This window comes from Orbicella faveolata, unplaced genomic scaffold (assembly GCF_042242905.1).
Source record: "Orbicella faveolata isolate gen_17 unplaced genomic scaffold, um_ofav_v1 contig_47, whole genome shotgun sequence".
Classification (NCBI taxonomy): domain Eukaryota; kingdom Metazoa; phylum Cnidaria; class Anthozoa; order Scleractinia; family Merulinidae; genus Orbicella; species Orbicella faveolata.
The window spans coordinates 20,400,001-20,425,833 of NW_028301577.1; the positions used below are offsets into that span (position 1 = coordinate 20,400,001).

At 38.1% G+C, this 25,833-nt stretch overlaps 3 protein-coding genes and 1 long non-coding RNA gene across 5 annotated transcripts in view; 2 read left to right on the forward strand and 2 right to left on the reverse strand.

The window, feature by feature from the left end:
• Positions 1 to 3,663, forward strand: part of LOC149097532 (uncharacterized) — a 29,766-nt gene extending 26,103 nt beyond the window's left edge. The window contains exons 3-4 of the long non-coding RNA XR_016204168.1: positions 1,595 to 1,898; positions 2,370 to 3,663. This is a non-coding gene — a long non-coding RNA (uncharacterized LOC149097532). The remainder of the gene's footprint in view (positions 1 to 1,594; positions 1,899 to 2,369) is intronic.
• LOC110047615 (RING finger protein 215-like) overlaps positions 1 to 6,753 on the reverse strand; it is a 10,376-nt gene extending 3,623 nt beyond the window's left edge. The window contains exons 1-10 of the mRNA XM_089279573.1: positions 6,467 to 6,753; positions 6,097 to 6,249; positions 4,672 to 4,743; positions 3,885 to 3,970; positions 3,098 to 3,155; positions 2,353 to 2,445; positions 1,400 to 1,471; positions 1,073 to 1,120; positions 811 to 978; positions 1 to 2 (exon numbers count right to left, since the gene is read on the reverse strand). The exon at positions 1 to 2 is cut by the window's left edge and continues 101 nt beyond it. Of these exons, the coding sequence (XP_089135699.1) occupies positions 1 to 2; positions 811 to 978; positions 1,073 to 1,120; positions 1,400 to 1,471; positions 2,353 to 2,445; positions 3,098 to 3,155; positions 3,885 to 3,970; positions 4,672 to 4,743; positions 6,097 to 6,249; positions 6,467 to 6,676 (962 nt within the window). The 5' untranslated portion in view covers positions 6,677 to 6,753. The remainder of the gene's footprint in view (positions 3 to 810; positions 979 to 1,072; positions 1,121 to 1,399; positions 1,472 to 2,352; positions 2,446 to 3,097; positions 3,156 to 3,884; positions 3,971 to 4,671; positions 4,744 to 6,096; positions 6,250 to 6,466) is intronic.
• Positions 6,754 to 6,975: 222 nt separating this feature from the next.
• Positions 6,976 to 12,119, reverse strand: LOC110047550 (uncharacterized). The gene is made up of 6 exons (XM_089279061.1): positions 11,669 to 12,119; positions 10,542 to 10,696; positions 9,832 to 9,866; positions 8,972 to 9,127; positions 7,964 to 8,059; positions 6,976 to 7,539 (listed from the first exon to the last, which is right to left on the reverse strand). Exons 1-6 carry the CDS (start codon positions 12,003 to 12,005, stop codon positions 7,353 to 7,355), a joined length of 966 nt encoding a protein of 321 aa, XP_089135187.1. The 5' UTR covers positions 12,006 to 12,119; the 3' UTR covers positions 6,976 to 7,352.
• Positions 12,120 to 12,182: 63 nt separating this feature from the next.
• Positions 12,183 to 24,582, forward strand: LOC110047664 (MAP kinase-activated protein kinase 5-like). 2 transcript variants are annotated; one of them, XM_020753424.2, is made up of 14 exons: positions 12,183 to 12,262; positions 13,568 to 13,641; positions 14,589 to 14,664; positions 15,510 to 15,607; positions 16,396 to 16,504; positions 17,496 to 17,585; positions 18,110 to 18,205; positions 18,471 to 18,551; positions 18,979 to 19,166; positions 19,590 to 19,713; positions 20,574 to 20,713; positions 21,716 to 21,861; positions 22,337 to 22,444; positions 22,758 to 24,582. In XM_020753424.2, exons 1-14 carry the CDS (start codon positions 12,230 to 12,232, stop codon positions 22,829 to 22,831), a joined length of 1,437 nt encoding a protein of 478 aa, XP_020609083.2. In that variant the 5' UTR covers positions 12,183 to 12,229; the 3' UTR covers positions 22,832 to 24,582. The 2 variants fall into 2 exon arrangements, with proteins under 2 accessions (XP_020609083.2, XP_089135186.1); XM_089279060.1 differs by lacking the exons at positions 12,183 to 12,262; positions 22,758 to 24,582 and having other exon boundaries at positions 13,115 to 13,641; positions 22,337 to 22,728.
• Positions 24,583 to 25,833: the final 1,251 nt, after the last annotated feature.

Sequence of the window (25,833 nt, forward strand, 5' to 3'; positions counted from 1 at the left end):
AGCTGCGATAAAAATATAAAGTACTAACTAGTTTTTACAACATTTTCTTAGTTGCGTGTCTGGTTTACGCATTTGGCTTCAAAGGAGACCCAACCAATCACGGAAAGCATCCTGTTTTTTTTTTTTTCCGACCAATCAGTCCAATCATGACGTGGTTCACTGCGTTTTCTCGCCCTTGGCACCTGCATCAGATTCTGATTGGTCAAGTGATCCGCGTCTCTTGGATTGTTTCATGAATTCTGCGACTTCAGTTTTCTATGATTACTTACTCAAACTTTGATATTACACTTACAATCGTTTTGATACTTCAGTCTAAACATGGAGAAAGGGGTTTAGCAGGGCTGTGGCAACCGGGGAGGGGGGGGGGAACTCCCATATAAAAAGGACGGGGGTGCTCGTTGTACCTTTAAGGGGTTAAAAAAGCGGTTTTGGTACCTTCTTGGGTGTTCAGCCTCAAAAGGTTCCACAGCAGGACCTTTTGCGGAACCTCTTAGGGTATTGAGCCAAAACAAGTCAGTTAATAGGTGGCTTTAGAATTGGTACCTCTTAGGGGAGAAAAATTTCGAGCCACGCCCACAAAACAGGGTCTTGGGTTGGTACCTCTAAGGGTTTGTTTTCAAAATTTCTGACAAGCACCCATGTCCTTTTTTTATGGGAGTCTCCCCCAGGGTGTGGCACAAGATTCATCAACTCCTTCGATGGTCTCTGATGCCCCAATTCACAAACTAACTTTTAAGAGAAATTTACTTATTAGAAAGGAATATTGATATTTGAGGGACTGAAAGAGTCATGTTCACTCTTTACTCATACCTGGCTGTTATGAAACTCATCCAGACAAACTGCACACACTTCCGAATCTTTCCTCTCCTGTTCAGCATGTTTATTTGTGGAACAATAATTCAAGTCTCTTGCTTTTCTCCTATATTTTCTTAACTTCAGTTTCGCTATAGCCTCAGCTGCCTCTTGTCTTAGCATTTCCTTGGTAGACAAAAAGAAACAGGATTTCAGTTTCAGAAAAGCTAATATGAAAACAGTCCCGCCATCAATAAAAAACTTTCAAAAGAAACCTCACCTCTTTCTTTGACAGCCAGTAATTATGTAGGAACTGGCTGAGCTGGGTCTGTCAAGTTAAGAAATAAAGAGAAAAGTTGTTCCTGCGCATCTGTATTTCAAGCCAAAAAAATGCATCTTACACCATGCACACTTCTTCCTAGTTGTTTAGGTCATCATGCATTGCATGACCATCTAAGTAACACCAGCTTGAAGACGTTTCTATAGTGATAACGCAGTGCATCATACCTCAAAGGGTTGTCGTGAAATCACTCTCTTTACCCCACAATCTCTTCCCTAGCAATTCTCTCTTTAGCAAATGTCAAATGCCAACCAATTTGCAACTTACCTTAAAGACTAAAAGACAAAACATCACTGACGCAAAGAAGACTGAAGAACTAGTATACTGAGAGTTGACTTCCTAAAAGTATAAAAAGAAAAGTACATCAATTCATTACACAATATTGTTCAATCATAATACAGTTGAAACTTACCACGTGTTAATAAGTTAGTTACACCTTTGTGTCTTTTTTATATTCTACAGGATTTCTGAATAGTGGACAACTATGCAAATCAAAGTTACCAGATGAGAGTAAATTACTGAGAGCATTTAAGTCACTGTGAAGAGAATGAAGCCAGTGATCATGTACTACGAAATTATGCAAGTTACTGGAGAAATGGAAGAAAAAATACTTTTAGATTAGGAGAATAAGACAGCTGAATCAGAAAGTTCACCCACTATGGAAATCTTAATGGTCAGTGGTTTTCAACATTCATGAGGGACATTTTAATGCCATGTTGGTCAAAGTGGGCAAGCCAAGTCTGCTATTCAGGGTTGTGGATTCAAGGTGAAAAATTGTGCTTCTATGAGAAAAGTATTGTTGTTGTAAAGATGGAGCTGCAGCTATCAGGTGTAGAGTATGATGCAATATACTGCCACCTTTTGAGTCCAGACTTTAGTGGACTACTAACAGTCACCTACTTCAATTTCTTTGTTGTTGTTGTTGTTGTTGTTTTTTGGTACACTGCAGCTACGTGTTTTCTTAAGTTAAGCTATTGTTCTCAGAGAAGTTTGTTGAGGTCAGGTACAATATTGAAATTTCTTTCTATATTTTGTCATTTTGCAGCTGGTTAGTTAGTCATCTTTGTCCACACTTGAACATTCAGTTTCCTGTAGTTAACTCCACAAAATGAGGGAGTATTTCCTCTTAGAACAAATGTCTCATGCTGTGACATGTTTCCTTTACCTGATGCAAAAATTAAGAAATTACTATGCCATAGGAATTTTATCAAATTATTCACCTCAGAACTCTTTTCAGGATTTCCAAGGCAGACAACTCCTTCCCATCCACTGGGCCGACCACAGGTAGCCCATAGTGTTAATGTGGACAACAACTACAGAGTATCAAGAAACCATCATCAGTTGACTTCAAATTCCACACGAAACATAAACATAAACATAAAAACCTTTACTTCGACACAATAAGAGTTAAAGCTACAAAGCTTGTGGGGTCATGTATACTACTGAACTAAAATACATTAATTGAAATGTATACATGTAAAATACTAAGATCAAAGCATCAATCTGGAATTCCAGAAGCAAGATCTGGAATTCCCTTCCTGTCACAATCACTTCATTGTCAAATTTTGCCAATTTTAAGAAAAAACTGCAAGAGTTTTTAGTAAAATAATTACTGAACTGGCAAAGCTGCACACTGTTGCACTATTTATGTAACCGTATTGTTGTGTACGAGGTGGCCTCAACTAAAAACCTGATGGTTTCTAGAGGTCACCTCGCCTCACATTAAAATATTTATATATACTGTGCATTAAGTAAAAAGGCAAAATAAACAGAATGAATGAATGAATCTAGGACCTTAAAATATCAATTCAAGTTCCTAAAAATACACGTAATCACTATCTCTATATTGGGATGTGGAGGCAGTTGAATTGTTGAAAAGGAAGTCTTTAAAATATTCCTTGGTAATAGGTAGTCTTTTAATTTCCTTAATGTCTAACCTCTTATTATATCACAGCCATCACTCACCTTTAATTCAACCAGAGAAGAATTATAGGAGATCTTTCCCCTCAGTTTTTGCTTCCCTCTACAATAAAAAGGCAATAAAACTGTTAACAACAATAGTGACAGAGTGGGTTCTCCAAGATTGAGAAATGATTTATTTCCTAGGACTGATAAAGCATTTTTTTTATATTACTATTAAGGCCCCAGGGGCAGAGGACTAGTTTTCTTTTTAAGACCACTTTTGGGGAGTGGGAAGGGGTGTCTTAATTTAAGTCATAAATCACTTGCAGAAAATGTATACCTGGAGGTTGTTGAAGATTAGTACAACACGTACCAATGACAAATAATTTGCTGGCAGGATAACTCTAAAAATATGCTTAAGCATAAAATATGATTGTTCTTCATTAATTGTCTTGGCTTACCATCTTGAGAGTATATGCAAGGGGGATAACAAAATATTTACATCTGGGTTTTGTCCAAGCATGGAGACAGCCTTTTCTTGCCCACTAGGGTAGCCAATCACAGAGCAGTATTTACTTTATCTTTCCTGTTAGTAAAGCTAGCCACATAATAAAGTGCATTATAATGAACAGTTCCAGAGGTTTAGTACAATGTCAGACCTTTGACATAACAAATTATACCCAAAATGAAAAGTCAACAGGCTTCATATAAGGCCTGATGAAAGTAAGACTTCAATGCAAGGAAGGGACTACTAGAAGTTTTAACCAATTACTTTTCAGAAAGACACGGACAATCTTCACTTAAAACTAACTTCAGTAATTATTTCTTATTTTCTTATGTCTTTACTTACCTTTGGAGAGCATCCTTTAATTTAGAAACATTACTTGTTCCATTAACAATAATGACAGGTCTTGAAAACATCTGAGCCAAGTCAAGCTAGAATGAAAAGAAATACACCTGTAAACCAGATTAAACGTCACCAAATGCAATCTGATAGATTATGTGACTATCGAGACATTACTAGTAAGTGCAACGAAGGATTCCCAAAGAAATTTAAAGGATTTAACAGTTCTCCATTTAAATTTGTACAAGTTTGTAAATGTGATAGAGTTTTAGGGAGTACTCTACTTGTAATCCAATCAGAACAGTCTGTTATTTATGTAATCAATTAGTAGTAAGTAATATATCAAACACAAAAGCCTGTGTTTGACCACATTTCCAAGCACCAAGAGAGTTGGAAATACAACCCACAGCAGGGATTTTTTTTGACAAACTTCGAGGTCTTTGGAAATGTGGTCAAATGCAGTCTTGAGTGCTTGACATGTCTTCTCATAATAAGACTGCCATTCTCAACATTTAGAATTTAATATTTATTTGTGTTGTTCCAGAAAATAACCCACCCCTCTTGTGGAGGGTTTTGTTTGGTTTGACACCTCTCCCCATTCCTCTGGAAATTGAAGTTTCAGTATATACTTCCCTTTCAAAAGTTCTAAAAGGTTTTTGAGACCCAATAATAATTATTATGCTCTGTGGTGTGGGTGCAAATATTTTCTGGAATCATACATGTATTGTTTGTCTTTGCCAAGTAATAGAGGGAAAGAATTTCTTTAGAAAGAAAGGCATGAGCTTATACAAACCTTTCTAAATACCCGGTGATTCAATGTAAGGATAATTATTGCCGAGGCACCAAGGAACATTGCCTTCTTCACCTTAAACACAACATTTTAGAGAGTTCAATCTTCACAAAAATTCCATGATATGTTTCATACATCAAAAGACAAACACCCTATATCTAACACAAACACACCAGGGTTGTCAACATAGTTTTTACATAGACAGCTTCATTTGTTGGAGTAGGCAGCTGATTCTGCAGAAATTTGACCAAACATTTGATAATTTGACAAGCCCTTGTGGCACACACACAGTTGGTACAAACATAATTTGAGATTTAGGGTTTTTGTTGATGGTCTTATCAATAATAGTGAAGAAGTAGCTTCTTCTAGGACTTTCCACAAGTTGCTCGGCAACAGGCAACTTTTGGGAAACTTCTCATATTTTGAGCAACTTTTTTCTTTTCAAGCAACTGTTTGCACTCTGAGCAATTTCTAGTTTGCTACCAACTCTGAGAAATCGGAGTAACATTTAGTGCTTAAATTGGCCTTGCTTCCATATTTCACAATGTTTCAGTACACAATTTATGAATTTCCTGTGAAAGCCAGATACCCCCTCCCCACTGGGGCAGATCATGGGTGCAAGATGCATGCAGTCGGGCTGCTAGGTCAGCAGCTTTGTTTAAAGAAAATTCAAAATGGCGAACAAAACTTCACACTCATCTGACTCAAGTGTCTCAGGTGAAGAATTTTTACAAGATTAATATTAATATCGATGTGTAGTCTTTACTTATTAATTTTTTGGTTTTAATTGAGGACAAAGTTATATAGCAATGCTGGTTACGTTGCAAAATTGCACAAAAATAGTTAGAAATCTTATTTTTGTTGTACAATTGGCATATATTTGCATCAGACCAAAAAAAGGAAGAGAGCAACAATTTTTTTGAGCAACTTTTTGAGAAATTTCTGGCAACTTTTTGGGAAATCCCAAACAACTTGTGAAAAGCCCTAGCTTCTTCTAAAAAACATACCAGATTCAAGACTAGAGTGCGCAAACCTAATACTCCATTTCAGACCAATTAACAGCTAAAAATCCATACCCTTTGGTGCTCCTTATACTTAGATACCTCCCATATAAAGGAGTACACCCCCCTCCCCTTCTATAGGGACAGCACCCGCAGCTCCTAACAGCACTTATTTTTCGACGAGACTTTAATTTACTTAAGGCTGGAATAGACATCCTAGACCTCTGTTTGACAATATTTTCGCTATGAAACGGCACTTCCTCGTCACAGTTTATCTCTCTAGGGAGTTCTCTAGGGTCAAGTAGCACACCTTGCACCAGTCCGCTTCACTCCCCTCACAGGGTCTCCCAGGTGCTTAGGTCTCCAAATTTGTGTAGTATATGGTTTTATTTTGACAAAAACGAAAACAGAAAAGTTAGGTACAAACCCTTTCTAAGACAGAACAAGACTTGGAGCCTCGAGCGTTGTAATATTCTAGAACAGGGATGTGTATCACACCAATCCAGTTTTGTGTTTCATCATTCTGAAGTTCATGATCATCCTCATCTGGATCAGAATCTTCTGGTTCACAAGTTTCCATCTAAAACACAGTCAGTTCATCAACAATTATTGGTATCGCATATATTTGAGGAACGCCGACATGTTTGCTTTTGTAACATATGCAACTTAACCCTCACTTGTCTATGCATCAAGTTTAATTTTAAAATTATTATATACCATCAATGTTATCCCCTATCACTATGGCTTCGCTTTGAACAGGAATTAGCAGTTCACGACTACATTCAGAGTGTCCTTACCTCCTTTAACTCGCCCTCCACTTGTTTCATAGCGCCAATTCTAGCGAACTTGCCAACCATGTTCGCGAAAGAGCTGTTTTGCCCTTCTTCACTCTGGGTGATGACATCGATAAACGCCTTGTCAACTTCGCCCAAAATCAGCACAGTGAAGCAAAGGACGTGTAAAAAGCAATGCAAAAATCTGGAGAACGAAACTCGTAGCGAAAACATTGCATAAGATGGAAATTTGACGGTAACCAAAATTCAATCCATTTTTTACGCCGCCGATCCGCCGATTGTTATTTTCGTGCAGACTCACGAATAGCCCAGCGGTTTCTCAATGGGCGTGGGCGCGTACGTGGCACGTGTGTTCGCGCGTGTTGGGAGGGATGGAGTCATAAAAGACAACTTTTGCCTATCGGTGACAATATTTCGTGCACAATGGTACTAATCTTCGGTGCAAATCAATGGCGCGAATCTTTGTTTCAAAAATACATGCATTTGTTTCAAAAATACGTACATTACAATAATTTTTATGTGAATAAGGATTTAATTAAGACCAATTAAGGCCAGGCGCTTTTATTGAACAAATTCCAGTTTACTAAAGTATCCCCTAAATACTTGTCACAATTTTATTTTAGAAAGAAACTTGTCTATCAATTTTATTCTAATATGCTGTACATAAAGGCATGAATAATATTATTGTTCTAATTTTTTTATGTAACCTCTTCAAATGCACTCTCTTTAGACATCACTTTCCAAATCTTGTTGTTTATAGCCTTCTCATCATCTGACATGTCTTCAAAATAATTATCGCTTCTTTTCTATTTTGTAGTTTTCTTTGCATAATTGGTTGAAACTGTATCCCTGCATTTAAAACCAGTGGAATGATGAAAATTACTCTCAACTAAGCAGGGCTATCAAATCCTGAATCACTCATCACAATATTTCCAGATGGGCTGCTTGATGGACTTCTTGCATTTTTAAATTTTCTCAGCAGCGCCATGTTGAACAGAGAATAGTTCTCCTCTTCCAGTTGTTCATTTTCCTTTCTTCGTGCCTTGCACACCTGATATGGAGAGTCATCAGGAGAACTGAAAATAAAGTATAACTTGTAAGGACTTCGGGTCAGTTGTCATTGTATATATGCCCTCAAAAATTTTACAATATTTAGAGAGGAAACCACATCAGCCTTAGGTGGTTTTCATGTGGGTCCTGTATCCTGGTCAAATTGGAATTTGGAGATGTTGGTTTTGTTGTTGGTTCTTGCCTTGGTCTGACGGGTTTTCTCTGGGTTCTCTGGTTTTCCTCCCTCCACAAACTCGACCCACATATGGCACTGGGCCAGAATCAAACCCTGGCCACATTATGGTGGGAGGCAAGTCCTCTCACCACTGAGCGATCCCTGCTGCCATCCCTTAAGAAAGTGCAATCTTTGTCATAAGGTTAGAATTAGCTAAAGCTTCAATTTTTGTTGCCAAATGATACAAATATAAATTTGTTTGTTGCCATACTCACTCAATGGGTCTGGTAGCTTTCAAGCTATTCCTAGCAGCTGCTATGTCATCCTGCTCTATTACTGAAGGAGCACGGGAGTGTTTCTTTAAATTGTTGCTGTTTACAACAAAAATGAAAATTGGATGGTTAATCTCACTTAGGTTGATGCTCAGGGGAGGGGACGGGGTGAAAAACCAAGGGATATAGGGAGAGGGAGGCTCAGGAAAGTCTACAGGAGGTGGGAAAAGAGAGGGTGGGGACCCAGATCCCCAAAGTGATAGGAACTGGGAGAGATAGATAGCATTACAAAAAGTGAAAAAGCCAAAAGTTACCAAGAAAGGGGAAAGAACTGGAATAAACATGAAGCATCAGTCTATTGCGACTGTACTCATGCCCTTCTCGGCTGACCCCCACAATTGACATTTTCTGAAAACAAACTGGCCCTTAGCCTCTGGGTACTGACTCAAAAATGCTTCATTTTCTTTGTTTCTCATCTTACTTTCGCTTAAATCTAAGTGAGGTCTTATTTCCCATGATGGTAAAAATATAGGTCACCCTGCAGGTTTAGCATGTCTCATTTATTTCCTAACTATAGACATACACAACAAAAAACCATACTGTATGTGCTGATGAATATTGGTCATAGCGCTGTAAGACGAAACGAGCAACATGGTCAAATGCCTCAGGATAACTGCGCAGAAGGTTAATACCTGACCTCAGTGATGAACAGTGTGGGAAAATGCCGCTCTATTTCCTGGGAGGGATGGGCACAGCTAGAATTGACTGATGCATAAGCAGGACACTCAGGGACCATGCTGTTTTCTCTATTTATGGAGGCATGGAGCTCAGAAAATAGACATCTGGTCTTTTTGTTAATCATGTATTGCAAAGGGAGGCATACATCAGAGCTTTAAAAGAAAGGTCACGATTTTGCTGCCAGCCAAATTCATATTACACAAACTTAAGTTTGTCTAACAAAATAGAAAAAAATATCGCATGGATTGCAAAGTTTTATCAAAAGTAACATACTTGGTTTGATCTGTATTGTATTTTGATGTCACAGTTGCACCAGAATTTATCTCCCGCAACTTCCTCCTTGGGGCAATATTCCTGATTGACTGGACCAGTTTTACTTCTGGATGAAAAATTCCTGAGGGTGTCCCAGGGATATCTGAATATGTTGATCTAGGTGAGATAAATGAGCACAGAGTAACAAAAACATCAATGCACTGAATGTGCCCAATTAACGGGTAAATAAACTAAATTTAAGATATAATTTATTATAAATGATTTACTTTTTGTACTAATTTCTTTTTGTCAAGACTTATTGGCAGCCTGCCTTCTATATGTAGAAAAAGATATAACTTGCTGTTATGCAGCTTCGACCAGCTTTCCAGTTACAGTGTATACTGAGCAATTTTGCCTTAAATATGTTGTTCAATACAAGTGCCGCAATATATGAAATATCATATATGAACTGCGGAGAAAGATATGAAGACATGATTGATCATTGCAGTTATACACACAACTTAAGCAGTTGTTAAGGGAACTGAACTTTGAAACAGGAAATCAAAATCATCTTGCCAGGTGAAAGGCATTTCATTATTGTAAACTTGAACACTTTGAATGTTCAACCTTTTTGAGTGTAATATTTGCTTGACTTTATATCTTCAGTTGTTTCTTATGAGACCAAAAATTGAAACACGCTTCCTCCTCTCAAAATACTCCTATAGAAACTGGGATAAGCTCCAGCCTAATGGGCCACTTGGCTTATATGCAGACTTCAGCTTTACCTTGTACTCTAGAGTGCCTTACAATATAATGTTTACTGTTCACAAAAGGGTCTGGCTTGGCATCAATAAGCTACTTGGTATTTACCATAAGATTACCTTTTCAGTGTCACTGGTGAAATGAAAGCTGCAGACTGAAATGAAAGATATTTGATGCATCAAAAGTGGTAAATGGTCAAAGATTTTTTTTATGAAAGTGTACCCAGAATCAGCACTAACTAAAGATAGAAATTAATAGGATAAAAGAAAATATTCAGCTCATCAAAAGTACTAAAATGTGTTGGTAGAAATGATTTAATTTACTTTTTGTAAATGTGACTAAGATAGCCTACATAGCAGGTGCTCATGTAATAAGTTGCAAAAAGGCAAGTTGGAGCAGTATGTGAGACTAAGAAGATGTGTCTCTGCCTGTGCAAGCCTTGTTGCTCTAAATTATGCCCTGTCAACTGAACTCCCTAGCAGAAGCAGAAAACCCATGCTGTTGGGAAGGGAGTGGAACTTCAAATCAGTGAGTAGGAGGGTGGCATGGTGCTTGTTGTGCTACAAGATGTTTTTAGTGCGAGCGTGGGTGAAAGTAGAAACATCTTGCAGCAGCATCCTCGAATAAACACCTCCAGTTTTGTATTGAGAAACTGCCTGTCTCCAACTATCCTTTGCAAAGTCATTTATTACATTTCCAAGAAATTATTCTTCAAAGATGTTAATCAATCAGTGGCAAAAGCCCTTAGGAAATAACCTGAATTATCCCACAGGAGTTGAACTCTTGACCTATAATGCCTATTAAGCATGAAAAATTAATCTTGGCTTACCATATTACTGACAGGGGGAGGAGGGGGAGGAGGTGGTGGGGGTGGTAGTGGTGGTGCAGTTGGTTGCATCCTTGGTGTACTGGAAGCTAAAGGTTCTTGAAGTTTTCTCTTCTCAGCCAACCTTTTAGAGAACCTCACACCTGTTTTCTTACCATCTTTAAAAGGAAAAAGACAAGTGTTTGCTAAATGACCTAATTATACAACCAGTAAAAGTTAATCATAACAAGTAAATTTTTCTGCCGGGCAAGTAATCAAGTAACTTTTCATTCTCACTTGTCCGATCAGCAACTGGCCCAGGCAAGTTCTCTGCCAACTAAAAATAAAAGTAAATTAAGACTTATCTGGGGCAAGCAAAATTTGAGAGCCTCTGAACCAGCCTATTTCATTTAAGTGTTTTTGGGTCCCTGTTCAATTGATCTTGTTTTGAATTCGTGAACTTAGCAATTATTCACTGGAAGTTGATTATTAACAAAGGGTTTCTCTGGTCAACAGACATAACACAACATTGTTTTTTTTTAGACAATAACCACTCTGTTTTGATGAGCATGGGACATAGTTACTTTTGCACTAATTACCCTACATTTAAGCCTGCATGTAACTATCATTCAATATAATCATGCTTCTACTATAATTCAATACATAGTGATCTGCGGGAAGATTATTGATAAGGGCCTAGCTTTTAAATAAGACCACAACAGATTCCACAAAGTGATAAATCAATTTATATGATCAACAATCATGTGCAAAAACTTCCTTTAAATTGATCAACCAGTCACAGAGTTAATCAGTCAGTCAAGCAATCAATCAAACCAGCAAGTAAGCAATCGATTAATCAATAATAATAATAATAATAATAATAATAATAATAATAGATATTTCTATGGCGCCTATCCAGATCTGTTCTAAGTGCTTTACAAAAGCGAAACAGCTAAAAAGAAAGTTCTACGAGATAAAAATACAGAATACATAGTCAATCAATCAATCAATCAATCAATCAATCAATCAATCATTGCATTTATTAAACCATGGTAAACAAATATTACTTGGTTGATTGGCATTGTTCGTGTTTTTTGACATTACAGTGGAATCGATTCTTATCGATTTTCCACGATCATCAGTTGACAAACCTTGTGCATAATCATAAGCTGAAGCCATTTCCCTCTTCAGACTTTCCAGCTCTCTCTGACATTGCTCTTCAGGAAAGTACTTTTCCAGATAGTCGTCTTGAAGATGGTTCATCACTTTAACCTTCACGAACTGCAGCAACTTCAGGTTATCTGCTTTCTTTCGCCGTAAGATCTTATAAAATTCTTCAGGATTGGAGTCGAGGTGATCAAGCAATCCATGGAGCGCAGCTTGTGTAGTCTGTGCTGATCGCTGGTCATATTCTTCAAGTGGAATCTGTTGACAAAATCCAACAGTGCAAGGTGACGGCTGATCAAATTCTTCCAGAATCTCAGCCATGGGACAGTGATAATTTTAAAATCCAACGATTTCGTTCGCGTGTTTTGATTTCGAAAAATCGCGCTTTTTACCTCGCTTCGAGTATTTCTTTTATTCCCGCGCACGAACCAATCAAAACTCAGAGAATTTTCTGAAGCCACTATCTTGATTCAAGCGGTAGACTTCATGGTGAATTTTCATGTTATGTACGCACACTAGAAATTATCTCACAATTTCTTGGGAAGATGGCGGCAGACAGGAGAGAAGTACAGTTCAAGGTATCTAGACGAAATGTGTTTTTATTTTTTGGCGTAAAGGATTGTAGCTAGAATTCATTATGAAAATTATCGGTTTAGTCTCTTTCGTTAGTCTTTCTTGACCATTTTTTCACTCTTCATGCATATGTATTAGCTCGAATTTTTACCGCAGTGTCTCTCGGAATTCGATACCCGCGCGGTCAACGTGTTGTACGATAAACTCATCAGCAACCTCTCGCACCAAGGCAGCCACCTATTTTCTCAAGCCAATATTTTTGGGTACAAGTCGGGTTGGAATTCCTAAAGACAACATGACTACCAACCACTTCTGTTATTAGTATACAGTAATTTATAAGCTTATACTGCTAGAGTGCTTATAATAAGCTTATTACTAGCTTATTATTGTAAGTACAACTGGCAATATAAAGGATAAAACAACAGACGGTATTCTTATCAAATAAGCATGTTGAGTCTTTTTGCCCCATTTCGTATTAAGAGATGTTCTGAAGAGAAATGATCCTCTTTTTTGAGCAAAAAGTCGTGTTTTCACATATACGTGAGTTACATCACATGGCTTGAAATGGTGCAATATTGAGAGCAAAAATGAATAGTTGTTTGGAGGTAAATTACTAAAAGATGTACAATTTTGTACAAATTCTTATACAATTTGGTTTCTTGAGAGGTGGAAAAGATCTTTTGGGTGGTTGAAATTTAACACTTTATGCTACAGAAAGTGGGATAAGCTCTGGCCTTATGGACCACTTGTGTTTTGTCAATGCAGACTTGATCTTAAAATTATTGCTTTGATATTAGGCTGAGGATTTTTGCAGAGTGGCACTCTGGTTGTTCTCACGTAACTGCACTGCTCTTAACCTGCAGTGCTGACTTTATATAATTTGATATTTTTAGGAGAAAAATTGTACAGTTTTTATCACAGTAACTTTAGCACTTGTGATTGCAGGCATGATAAATAGGGATCCACTGAGTTAAGTACTGCTAGGCCTGGAATTAAAACATTGACTTGGTATCTGTTTGTTAAAGAGCTCTGTTGCAAATATTATATGAATTGTAGCAGATATTCAGAAATCACTTAAAGCAACATAACAACAAATCAATTAAATAGGATGTCTAACACTGAGGAAGACTGAATTTTCTGGTTAAATATTTAAACCTGAAAACCTCTCACTGGTAATTTTTTTTTTTACGACGCATTTTTTGTAACATAGCTCCTATAAGCTGACGGTGAAGGAAGGACTTTTGTTAATAAAAAACTTGCATATGAAAAAGATATGGCAATTCATTCATAATGTCAGTCTCTTTTCTCAGTCCACTCCAATAGAAAAGGACTATACCATAGACTGGAATAAGAGGCTTGGATCAGGAATCAGTGGACCAGTCAGGCATGTCTTAAATATTTAGTGCTTACAGGACTTAAGAAAGGGTAGAAAAACCTTATGTGGCAAGTAATGGACACAGTAAAAAGTTAATATTATGGAAATAGTGATGGTTAAATTTAAAGCAGCTACAGTGGAACCTCCACTAACAGTCACCTCTCTACAACAGCCACTTTCCTCCTTCCCCAAGGTGGCTGTTGTGGAAAGGTTTGCCATACTTAAGTCGTACTACTGTAACTACTGGAATGTACTTGTAAGCTTTTGTATCACCAGTGAAACTAACTTGCAGTTGCACAATGTTTTGCATCTCTTTTTTTTTTGTGTTAAGATTTAAAGTGGCTCAAATGTGCTGTCAAGATCTTCTTTCCTTTCTCCAGACCATGGAGTCTTTAGGTTTTCCTCAATTTCTCAACAGTTCTGTTGACCCCATGTAAAGTAAGCTTCTCTAATTTCTGTCTCCATGCTCCTTTGTATGGTATTCCTTGACATCTTATTATTCCCCTGAGCTTAACATCCCAGAGCTTAAATGTAGCAGATGCGTTAACTTTTCGTAGTCTCTATATAATTTTCAAGGAACTGTAGATGCATAAATTTAACAAATAGATTCCATGTTACCATGTATCTGTCCAGTAATTTATCACAGGTGACCTCAAAATGTGGTAAGAACAGAAAGGGTGGCATAGAAGGTGATCGCTGAGTGTCACCGATGTTCTTACCACATTTGATGTCTTCTGTGATCAAATACTGAACATACTGGCAACATAGGATCTATTTGTTGTATATAGTAAAGAAACAAGAAAAAAAATTTAATGATGTCATCTATGCATCTGTCTTCTTATTGATCAATCAAACTGCGAAAATAATTTGACATATTATATAACAGTCAAATAGAGTGCATTGTCACTTTCTATGCTGCACATGACCCTTCATCATATCACTTACTCTTTCTTTAGGTTGTGCACTTGTGTCAAAACAGGAAAACAATTTGCCTTAAAATGTCTCCTGGATTCATCAAAAGCTAGGACAGAGGTAACAGTTATCCTACAATTTCAGGCAATGGTTAAATGTTATAATAATTTGTTGGCCAAGGGTTACTTTAGAAGTAGAGAAAAGGTTTTCCTCAACTGAAAACATTTAATAATATGCAGCATATACTTGTAACAAACTTACTTCAAGTGCTGTTATTGTATATAATTTGTTGTGCCATTCACTGATTCAAATGAATTCTAAAGTAGGTATCAGAGATTTTACAAGTAATTTCTATCCCACTATGTTTTCCTTGGTAGCATTTCACTAAAAATCAAGATGGTTTTACACTTTCACTAATACCAGTAGACTTTTGCTACAATCTTGCTATGTTAAATGCGATGTCACATGAAGATTGTTGCACATGTCTATGTACATTATGTAGTTTATACACAAAACCCAACTTAGAAGAAAGTGCTTGAGTATCTTGATTTAGAATCACTTGGCATGGTTCCAGATAAGTTTAGAAGGCAAGTTGCCAGTGAGGAACTGAAATTGCAGGTCAATAGATAATAATTATTATGGACTTCACCAAATCATTAGAAGTTCTACCTTAATTTGTCAGTTCAGGTAGTCAACCTTTGCGGGATTTTCATCTGAGATTGAGATCATTTGCCAGCTGCTGTTAGGGAAAGGAGGTGACACTCCTTCGCGGATCAGATCTGAGAGATTGGGGCGGAAATCAAGCCTAACCTGAGGTCTAACCCTCTCTTATCAGGAACACTGCTTAGCCTTGTATTACTTCTTCAGACAGGGCAGTTTGTCTGCTTTAACCGATCAGAAACAGATCTTTGAGATACAGCACAAGTCACCTTATAACAAAACCACATGTAAACTATATTTTGCAGGCTAAGGTACACTTCTTGTGCAGTGGTCATTCACATATAGTGTCAGTTGTAGATGTTTATGCCATCAGCTTTAAGTTCCCTGGAGAAATGAGACCAGTGTAAGTCAAGGATTGTCCTTAGAATCATGTGAACATCTGAACACATCTGTTATGCATGAAGTTATGGCAATATATGAGTCTCTAACTGAAGACAGTTTCTTGTGTTAAAATAAGAATTTTGCAGGTAGTAAAATGACAGCTTCAATAATAGGGGTACATGTATAGGGGTAATAAAAGATAAAAATACCTTAAACTGCTGCTTATAAGCCCTCCCACTTGTAAGCCTGGTTATAGGCCTATCTACCTGTGAACAGAATACTACTTCCAATTATAACCTCCCCCCAGATATAAGTCCCCTCTAGATTAAAATGAAATGAATATGTGATGTTTTGAAGCTTAAACTAAAACCAGTATATGAAAACCATATTTTGATCAACACTGCTGTAGCTCATTTCTAAATGTTGTTATTCCACTTAAGAGCAGCCCTGGATATAAGCCCTTCCATTTATAAGGCCATCCAAAACCCCTTGCGAAGTTTGCAGTATTTGTCTGGAATCTGGACTGGAATTAGGCATCTCAGAAGGCAGCAGACACATTGGGATGAAATTTAATTATTAATGAAAATTGGCTAGTAATTGGAATTTACAGTGTAGCCCAAGTTAGACTCAGTCCAATGCTAATCATCAGCTCTCCAGTGGCAGACATGGCAGGGGCTTTATGTTTTCTAGTTGTTTGAAACAGGATTTAGCTAAGCCAGGATTAGCATAAGCTTTGAGTTTGTCCCATTTATTTTGCAAGTTATCAACGATGATAAACTTTTCCATTATTTTATTGTTATTATTTTTCAGGCCTAGAGTTTTGATGGTCATGGAGTTGATGGAAGGAGGTGAACTGTTTGAGCTGGTCAGAACAAAAAGAAGATTCACTGAGAAAGAGGCTGTTAATTTTACTAAACAAGTGAGGCTAAAATTTTTCATAATTTAAAATTGACATATACTAAATCGTACTAAATTTGGGGGGCGATCATGCTGTCATGTTGATTAAAATTAGTGCTAGTTTCAAACTATAAAGTAGCACAAGTTTGAGAGCTTGCAGAGATAAACAAAACTAAAGAGGCAGCGTGATCTAGTGGTAAAGGGCCCTGGATTTGTGATCCGGAGGTCCCGAGTTCAAATCCTCGTCCCTGCCAGTAGATGTAATTGTGTTTGGTGATCCTAGTTTCAACTCCTCCATGCTTTGTAAATAGCCAACTGGTTAGCCTCCCACCAGTTCCAAGGACTTTTAACAAGTTTCTGTTCATTTTACAATATTTGTTTTCCTGTTTCAGTGTTCCCAGTTAGTACAGTAGTGCTAAACACTTTGACACTTAAAGAAAGTGATTTATTTTTAACGATATGAACTTCGGAATTTCACGTTTGACCATATTGTAATGCCAAGGGACAACTCACCAGGAAAATTATGGGGGTGCTTGTGCTACCCTGTAGGGTCTAAAATTTGTCAACCAGTCTGGTACCTCTTAGGGGGCTACATGGTACTTTTTAAGCTAGTGAGCTAAAAAAAGACAGGATCTTTGTGCTACAACTGATTGTTATTTGACATTTTTCATTAATAAGTGAAATCTGTGTAGTCATAAGCATCCAGAAATCTTGTTTCTAGAGGTAATTTTGTTTTTACCATGGCTTTTTTGGAAAGCAATTCAATGTAACTGAAGAAATTCCGTGTTGAGATGAAAAGTCTGTCTGTCTGTCTTGTCTGCCGGTCTGTCAGTCTGTCTGTCTCACTGTAAATGTTAATAAATTCATTTGTTATTTTAGTAATTGGTACCTAGTAGGGGTAAACTTGAGTTTGAGTCAAACCCTACAGGTGAGATTCTGGTGCTTTTGAATACCAATTGGATTTAAGTTACAATGTTATGTATTGAAATAAATTTTTGGTTGCTATCTTTCAGATTGCCCTAGCAGTTTACCATTGTCATTTATTTAATGTGGCTCACCGAGATCTTAAACCCGAAAACTTACTTCTTCTGGACAAAAGTGAGGTAATGCTACAATGACTGAAAACGAATGTTGGGTTCCCACCCTCAGAGTAACATGATTAGTTACTCAGTTTTAGAGGGTTTTTTTTTTTTAATTGAGTGGTGATAGTAATCAGGCAGTTACATAGCTTTGGTTTTGGTTTTGGCTCTCCTACGATTTGAGATTGGCCTAGTACCCTAATTGATAAGTTATTAGTTTGGTTTTGGTTTTGATACTCAATTGAAAACTGCTCTATTACAATATCTAAAATGAAACTTTTTGTTTTAACTGCAATTTCTGCAACTCAGATTCAATGAGTTTACTGAATAACAATAATAAATATACAAATAAAAGCTTTATTTTATGTGAAAAAACTGATCAGTGGATAGTAAAGACGTGCTGATCAGCCAATAAAAATATTAAAAATAATAGTCAAAAATGGTTAATTTAGGCCAGAAATTAGATGTTGATAATTATTGTTTCAGTTGATTTAGCACATTATAATATTTTTAGTTACACATTTTCTTTTCTATTGTCTTGTAACCAGAAAGTGATCATCAAGCTTGCTGATTTTGGTTTTGCCAAGATTGATCGTGGAGATCTTGTTACACCACAGTTTACTCCTTATTATGTGTCCCCTCAGGTATTGCAGCTGTGAAATTTTTAATTTTGATTCCAGTTTAAGTGTTTGATATTGATAACACTCCAATACTGGTGTTCTTTATATAAACATTAGACTTTCAATCTCACGGGTAGTTTCTGTTTACTTCTATAGAGTGTATGTTAAATGTCAATCTAACTTTGAGGCCTTTTAGTCTATGGATGAAATCTTATGATTTTGCTAACCCATGGTGTGTGACAATTCAATTTAGCCAAAGCAATAATTTGATTTATCACTTACATAATAGGTGTTGGAGGCCCAAAGAATTCACCGAGCACAGAAGTCTGGAAGATTTCCTTTCTTAACAAAGCCCTACACATATGACAAGGTAGCACCGTATCACCTAAAATTAATTTGGTAAATTTTTCAGGAGCTTGGTTTCTTGATTAGTCACCTTTACTGTGTTGATGCTCAAACCATGAACTCTTGACATTTTTTGTACGTTTTTTTGTGACTATAGAGTGAGGACTCTTCATATTAGCAAGATTATTTCGCATTTTACACTGTAAAAACGCTGATCTTGTACTTCATATGAAGGATCTTCATTCTATAGTCACCAAGAAATATGCACAAAAAATGTCCAATGTTCTTGAAGGTTCCAGTGTTGTTACTGTAATCTCTGCAACATAAATCAAATGGAAAAATATATCTATTCCCATATGAAAAGCATCTGATCAAGGATGATTATTAGTACTCGCTCCATGCTTTCTTACCTATGTTTAATTTTGCTATTGTTACTGTTTTGTGCTTGTTAGAGCTGCGACATGTGGTCGTTGGGCGTGGTCATCTACATCATGCTATGTGGCTATCCACCATTCTACTCTGAGGTGCCTCGCAAACAACTATCACAGGGAATGAGAAAAAGGATCATGGCCGGTGAATATGACTACCCTGACAAGGAATGGTCAAAGATTTCCGCAGAAGCAAAAGATGTGATAGCCAGGTAGCTACTGAGAATATATATGGGTTATTGACCAAGCTTGAGGTCAAGATGGCTGCATATTGGCAAAGTTCTTTTTTTTTTCATTTTTATGGCCCGAGACGGATTCAAGGTCCATAACAGAGAGAAGGACCGAGAGACAAAGACAAAGTGACACAGGGAAGGCCAGACCACTAAAGAAAAATTCAAACATCGAAAAATCCATAAAGGAGCTTAAAACTAGCAAATTATTTGTGCGTAAAATAGAAAACGTTTTTGGCCAGAAAGACATCATAAGGATTCATTATGTGAAAGAAAAGTGCAGGTCACCACGATTATTATTTGATGCCAGTTAGTGTTAATACCCTACTCCCATCAGAAAGGTTTTGCCATGAACAAAGTACTTCAAAGTTCACAGATAGGCTCTTTTTGCTACTTATTTTATAGCTTGTTGCGAGTGGAACCAGCGCAAAGAATGACAGTCACTGAGCTTCTTGAACACCAGTGGCTCAACGAGGGCGCTGTTCCTGATGTCCCACTGGACACACCTTCAATTATTGTGTCAGATGAGGTTTGTCATAGTGAATTTGATATTGTTAGACTACGAGTAGTCCCTCTTTCGCTTGGTCCGTCGCGAGGTGCGTGCCGCGAAAGAAAACGGCGGCAAAAAATGGCCGCGCGAAATCCTGGGAGTAAGGAGCGCGCTTCTCGTCCTCAGGATTTCGCGCGGCCATTTTTTTCAGCGCGGTTTATTTGCGATCGCACCCGACGGACTAAGCGAAGAGGGACTACTCGTGGTCTATGATATACTACAACCGTTTACACAGGCAATGTTAGCGTGAGCCCCCTAAATACACGTTATAAACTGACTTATGCAAAAATTGCCCCTATTTTCTATGAGATGAACAGTCCCCCCTTGAGATGAAATTTTGCGTAATATAGAAGAGGCTGGCGTCTAAATGGTTGGTGGATGTTCGGGTGAGTTCGTCAGTTTTACCAAGAAGTCGCTTCGGTGAGCGTGGGAGATCAGAGCACGTGAGCACTTGAAATCTGTTGTTAAGTGGTGATCGGTGAACACCTTATGCCGTTTAGGCCTGGAATTAAGAAGAAGGGAGGGCTTTGTAACGTTGTTGTTGTTGTTGTTGTTTACTGAAAAAACATCTTAACAATTAAAAGGAGTTTTAACCCTAAAGATAGGAAGATATATGTCCAGCACAAGGATGGCAAAGGATGGTTTCTTACTTATGATCTCCCCAACTCACCAAGTCCTATGCGCTAACAATTAGACCACCGGTCCCTTTCCTCTTCTGATACCAGGTGGTTGTGGTTTGTTCCTTGTTGCTTTCAATCCATTTTATATCAAACCTTAGACATTTTTACCAGAGTGTTACAGAGGCAGGCATGATATTTTATTACTTTCTATTCTGACAGGAAGCATTTCGTGAGGCGATGAATGCACACTCAGCTCAGTTGACCAAGATGAGGTTACCGGACCGTTCAGTCACGCTGAAGGCCGTGTCCGTTGCTAAAAACCCGATACTGATAAAGAGAAAGAACATATTTAAACTGAGGTGAGAAATTACGTTTCTTCTACAGCGTTCTTTGCTTGTTCTCCGTGCTTCATTCTCAACGTGAAACGTATTTGTAGTGCGAGTTTAACTCATTTACCTCGCACTACGCCAGCTTCAGGCAGCGTCAACACAACGCCGGAGAAATTTGAAAACGCAGTTTTATTTCTACAGTTAGGCCTACAGTCCACACAATCCGTCACGCAAACGGAGCTTTTCGAAAACGCTTTTTGTCTTCGTGTGGACGCGGGAAAACATTTTGAAAACGGAGCTTTTCGACAACGATGTAGTCGCGATAATCATGTGATTTCCCAACCTCGTTCCCAGGGTCTCTCATCTTACCGCCCCCTGGAGCGCCTCTAGGGGGCGGTAAGATGAGAGAACCTTGATTTCCCTGCCCGAGTTTTCCTCAAACACAAATCCAAAATGACCGTTGATTGTTGCGTTTTTAAATTCCTCCGGAGTGGTGCGAACAGGGCCTCAATAGCTAACTCGTCAACCTCCCGTCATTTGAGATTTAAAGTTTAAAGGTCCCCAACTTGCGCACTTTTGAAGCTTACATTGATTATAAACTAAGAAATTAATAGCGTACTGAGTGATAAAAAATGGTAATAATGTATGGGGAAAAGCTTTTGAGTTGCTAGATGTTACATTTAGTTCTGGGAACTTTCAAAGTAATGTAAGGCCAGATTTCTAATGAAAACCTTTCCTTTCAAGTTTGTCTATACACTAATTATTTATGTTTCAAAAGCATTTGAAATTTCTTTTGTATGTATATTTAGTTTGAGATTATACAAAATTGAAACAGACAGTTCAACCTCTATTAAACGGCCACCCTCGGGGAAATGGATTGTGGCCGCTTAAAACGTGTTGGCTACTTAATAGAGGTAAAAACAATGGAAAAGCCCTCTTCGGGACTTTGATTCATAGCCGTCTAATAGGGATGGCCGCTTAATAGGGGTTGGACTGTAATTTCGTTAAGTGAAGCCCTTTCTCTTGTTGCAGTTCGTTCTTGAACAAAAACAACTCGGCTTCAGCAACAGCCGCAGACGGCAATCGAACGAGAAACGACGAGTCTATCAAGTCACTGAGAGACGTGATAGCGTTCTGTATGCTACCTCCTGCTCCTGCTCCTGATGGCGCCGCGGCAGGTTGGTTCGTCGTTTGTAATCCGTGTTAATCTTCTCCATCCTCAACCATCCTTGTTCCCTTATGGTTTATTATTATCTCTTTGGTGTTTTTCTATCTTAGTAAACTACTATTTTCAGGTTTCCTTCAATTCAAAGGTAATTTTCTACGTGGCCAAAATAACTTATACTACCGTGAATGAGCTCCTTCAACACGAACAAACGAATGACTGTTGTTGCGTGGTCATTTCATATTTCATTCAATCGTACTAGAACATGTTATCCCGGCCTGATTGCGCGGATTAAAACTAGAAAGATCCATGTTGTGTATCGGAATGTGAGTTATCCTTGTTACTAGATGAAGTCTTCATAGCTAGTAAATAGAATAAAAATATTCTTTAGTTGCTCCAAATTAATTTGATGCGATTGATTTCAAAGTGGTATTAATACTCTGTAAGTAAGTCTCTGTATTATACACGAACACGATTTTCCTTTGCAGAATCTTTCTGTCCCGAAAAAGAACTCAAAAGACTGGTATGTCATGCAGTGGAAAAGAATCCGTACTCACAGCGACTGAACGAAGTTCTCATCAAGCAGTCATGGGATGGTAATATCACTTTCTGTATGTTCAGTTCTAAACTAAGAGCAGTATGTCGAGCGAGGAGGAGAAAAGGCGTCCCCATTCTCCCACTGGGGTTTTTTGTTTTGGGCTTGTCGATCTCTACGGAAACTAAGTAAAGCGCAAGGTTAGACTTCCACCCTACATCGAGGTTAGGCAGTCAAAACAACACTATCTGAAAGCAAAATATAAGCATTTGTATCGCGAACTCACGGTGACTTTAATTCTAAATCTCCAAATGTTAATTCCGCCGGATATAAAAGAGTCGATGACTGAATACTGTTTTTACTGCTGTCCGCAGGGGATTCCTTTGCCGGACCTGTAGACAGGCGCCTGTTGGCTAAAGACATCAGTGACATTGTCAAGAAAATGTGACTAAGCTGTCCGGACGAGCATAATTTATCTCGGAGCTTGTGGATGGACTCAGAGGACAGTCAGAAAGAGAACAGAGAGGACAAGGACAGAATGAGATGTACAGGAATTTTGTGTGGAGTGTTGTAAAGCTGATCATTTTGACGGCACGAGGGTAGCACTCGGTGTTTCTAAGCAAAAACACGTATTTTAACTGATCACTCACGAACGCGGGAAAACATGGAACCGATGGAAAGCGCGGGAAAATCAGTTTGCTCACTGATGACAAGCGCGGGAAAATCAAGCCGCGATTGGCTTTGATTTTGCTTCTGAATGGCTGTGAAGACAGTATCTTTGCCGTTCTGATTGGTCAAAGTGAACCAATCTTCCTGCGAAACAACTAAACCGCCTGAGAAATGTTTTTCTACTGCTGCGTGGAGACTTCAGCAACATGAAAATTATCCTCTGGTTCATATGTTTAGTCATTGAGGAGAACAACCGAGATTAACTAAGACTTAAATGTTTAGAAGGCTATAATCTGAAGAAAGTGGAAGTGAAGTGGTGAACTAAACTGAGTTGTCGGTGTAACGAAGACGTTAGCTCTACAGAATTAGAAAGGTAGGCAGACTTGTTGATAGCTAGAACTGGTATCAAAGTGTTGGTGTAGGCAGATAAAAAAGTGCGCGCTTCAGTGGTTGTGACGGGAATGCAGATTTTGAATTTCGGCCTCAGTTTGACTGCCCTACCATCTTCGATGGAAAGCGTAGTTTTATTGTTTAATTGTTTCGTTTTGTTTCTGCGAAACAGGAAGCATCGATTACATCACGAACTTCGACTTCGTGTTACGACGGCTTACTTCGTGAAACTGCGCTTCTACTGGCCGCTACAATCTATGACAAAGTCCTCAGTTTGGGATACCTTACCCAGACAGAAATAGGGACTGATTCGTATCAAAAATGTTTTACTTCGAACTCCTTGTTCAAAGCTAGCGGTTGAACCCCTGAACGGTGTTTCAAAGTTGGAGTCATTCTGTTAAATCACAATACACAACATTGAAAGTACGAATTATGTTGTGTCACAAGTTTTACAGAAAGCTGCAAAAACATAAAGAAAGCGTATTTCTTGTACTGATAGTATAGTGTTTCTGTAACCAAAAAAAAAGAAAAAAAAAAAAAACACATTTCCGAGTTGCCCTTGCTCCTGTTTCAAAACGAGACTGGCCAACCTTTCACACGGAAATGAGATTTTCTTGCTCGTTCATTGTCTTGTAAATCAAAGTCATTTTCATATAAAAGGTTGTGCTTCAGGACTCGTTTCATCCTCGGAGACCCAAGGGCTGCTAGTCGGGACGATGCGATATTTTCGGGCGAAAGTTTACTCCAAGGGAAAATATCGCACCGTTTCGGCTAGCAGCCCCTGGGTCGCCGAGGATGGAGGTAAAAAGCAACTCGTAGCTGACTTGAGCAAGTGAGTTTACTGGTATCTTTTTCTCTTGAACTTTTCTGTACCCATCAATGCTGATTACTCTGTAACCTAAGTTTCACTGATGATTTTCTTTATCACGTTGTGTCTCGTAAATCTAAACCAAAAGGCCACAGTTATAAATTAATATGACAAATATTAGTCAACCGTTAAGTGAGATACTGTCGGTTGTGCTCAGTTATTTAGTAATCGACCAGATGTTCCTTGTTTTGTTCATCACATGTTCTTGGCCCAAACACAGACGGGCATTGTGTCCTCAGTAAATAAAGGTCTATCTTGAGTGTGTCCTTCCACGTGATTCTCGCTGATCACATTAGCCGGCCAGATGTTTCATCAACGATAATACGACGACGTCGTTTCTTACATTGGGCGTATCCCGCCACGTGCCACGGGGCTGGTCTTACATAGACAGACTAGCTGTTCGATGCTATCATGCCTATCTTGGGTGTGACTTAAAAAGAGATCAGTGAAAATTAAAAGTGTTTAATTAAAGGCCTTGCACCCTACACTTATCCGGAATGATGCGTTTATTCCAAAATTAGAAATCTAGAGGATCTAGAAAATGTTCAAATGTCAAATGCTGATCATACTCAGTGCACTGTGTACAACGTAATTAAACACGTGCTCTAATCTGTTGAAACTTATCGCTTTTCCTTTAGCAACTATTTTTCACTGTCAAAGTACAATACGGCATCTTGTTAAAATTTGTGTTCTTATCTTGGGTGTGTTTATTTGGACAGTACTGCACTGTACGGTGGGTTGATCAGATTTGTATCGGTACGCAAAGGAAACATCTGAAATATGTACTTTTGTTGTTACTCTTTGTAATTATGTCGTTCTACCTAAAATATCATTTACACCGTTCGACTTTTGCCCCTCACCCTTAATAAATGACAAATTGTCCAACTATTTACGCAGATGCCTATTATTGATGTGGTGTTTAGAAGGTGATATCATTCACAATTCAGTTATGAACTGCCTTCTCTAGACAACAAACCAGCTAATGAAAGCTTCATTTTATTTCTGAAATAGCTGAGCGAGCTGGAAACGTTTTCAGACTTGACATCTTAACTGGGAATAGAAAATAATGATTCATTTCCGATAACGTTAGTATTAAGGGAGCTACGTCACGGTTCGCGCATCTTAAAACGTTTTGCCAAAATTTTTCAAGTTCGTCGTTTGTAATCCGTGTTAATCTTCTCCATCCTTAACCATCCTTGTTCCTTTATTGTTTGTAAGTATCTTTTAAGTACTTTTCCATCTTAGTTAACTATTATTTTCAGGTTTTCTTCAATTTGAAGATAATTTTGTCCATCACCAAAATAACTCAGAATGTCGTGACTAAGCTCCTTTTTAAAAGAATGAAATTCCCGTTGATAGCTTAGCATTAACAGGAACTTTAAACATTGGAGGTGTGTGTTTCATGCCCGGGCTCCGCTGGTCCGATGCTGGCTCGATGTGGGCCCCCGTAAATGACGTGTTCTCTTGGACGAGTGTCCACGTATGTTAAGCATTCTCTCTGAGATGAAAAATTAAAGCCTTGA

Excerpts from the sequence above, each read along its gene's own strand:
- LOC110047550 (XM_089279061.1), bottom strand. The coding sequence starts at position 12,005 with ATGGCTGAGATTCTGGAAGAATTTGATCAGCCGTCACCTTGCACTGTT. Across the intron at positions 9,128-9,831 it reads TCACCAGTGACACTGAAAAG|ATCAACATATTCAGATATCC; the intron begins GTAATCTTATGG and ends TATCTCACCTAG. Across the intron at positions 8,060-8,971 it reads TACAATACAGATCAAACCAA|CAACAATTTAAAGAAACACT; the intron begins GTATGTTACTTT and ends TGTTGTAAACAG.
- LOC110047664 (XM_089279060.1), top strand. The coding sequence starts at position 13,520 with ATGAAAAAGATATGGCAATTCATTCATAATGTCAGTCTCTTTTCTCAG. Across the intron at positions 15,608-16,395 it reads CCTGGAGAAATGAGACCAGT|GCCTAGAGTTTTGATGGTCA; the intron begins GTAAGTCAAGGA and ends ATTATTTTTCAG. Across the intron at positions 20,714-21,715 it reads AAGAACATATTTAAACTGAG|TTCGTTCTTGAACAAAAACA; the intron begins GTGAGAAATTAC and ends CTCTTGTTGCAG.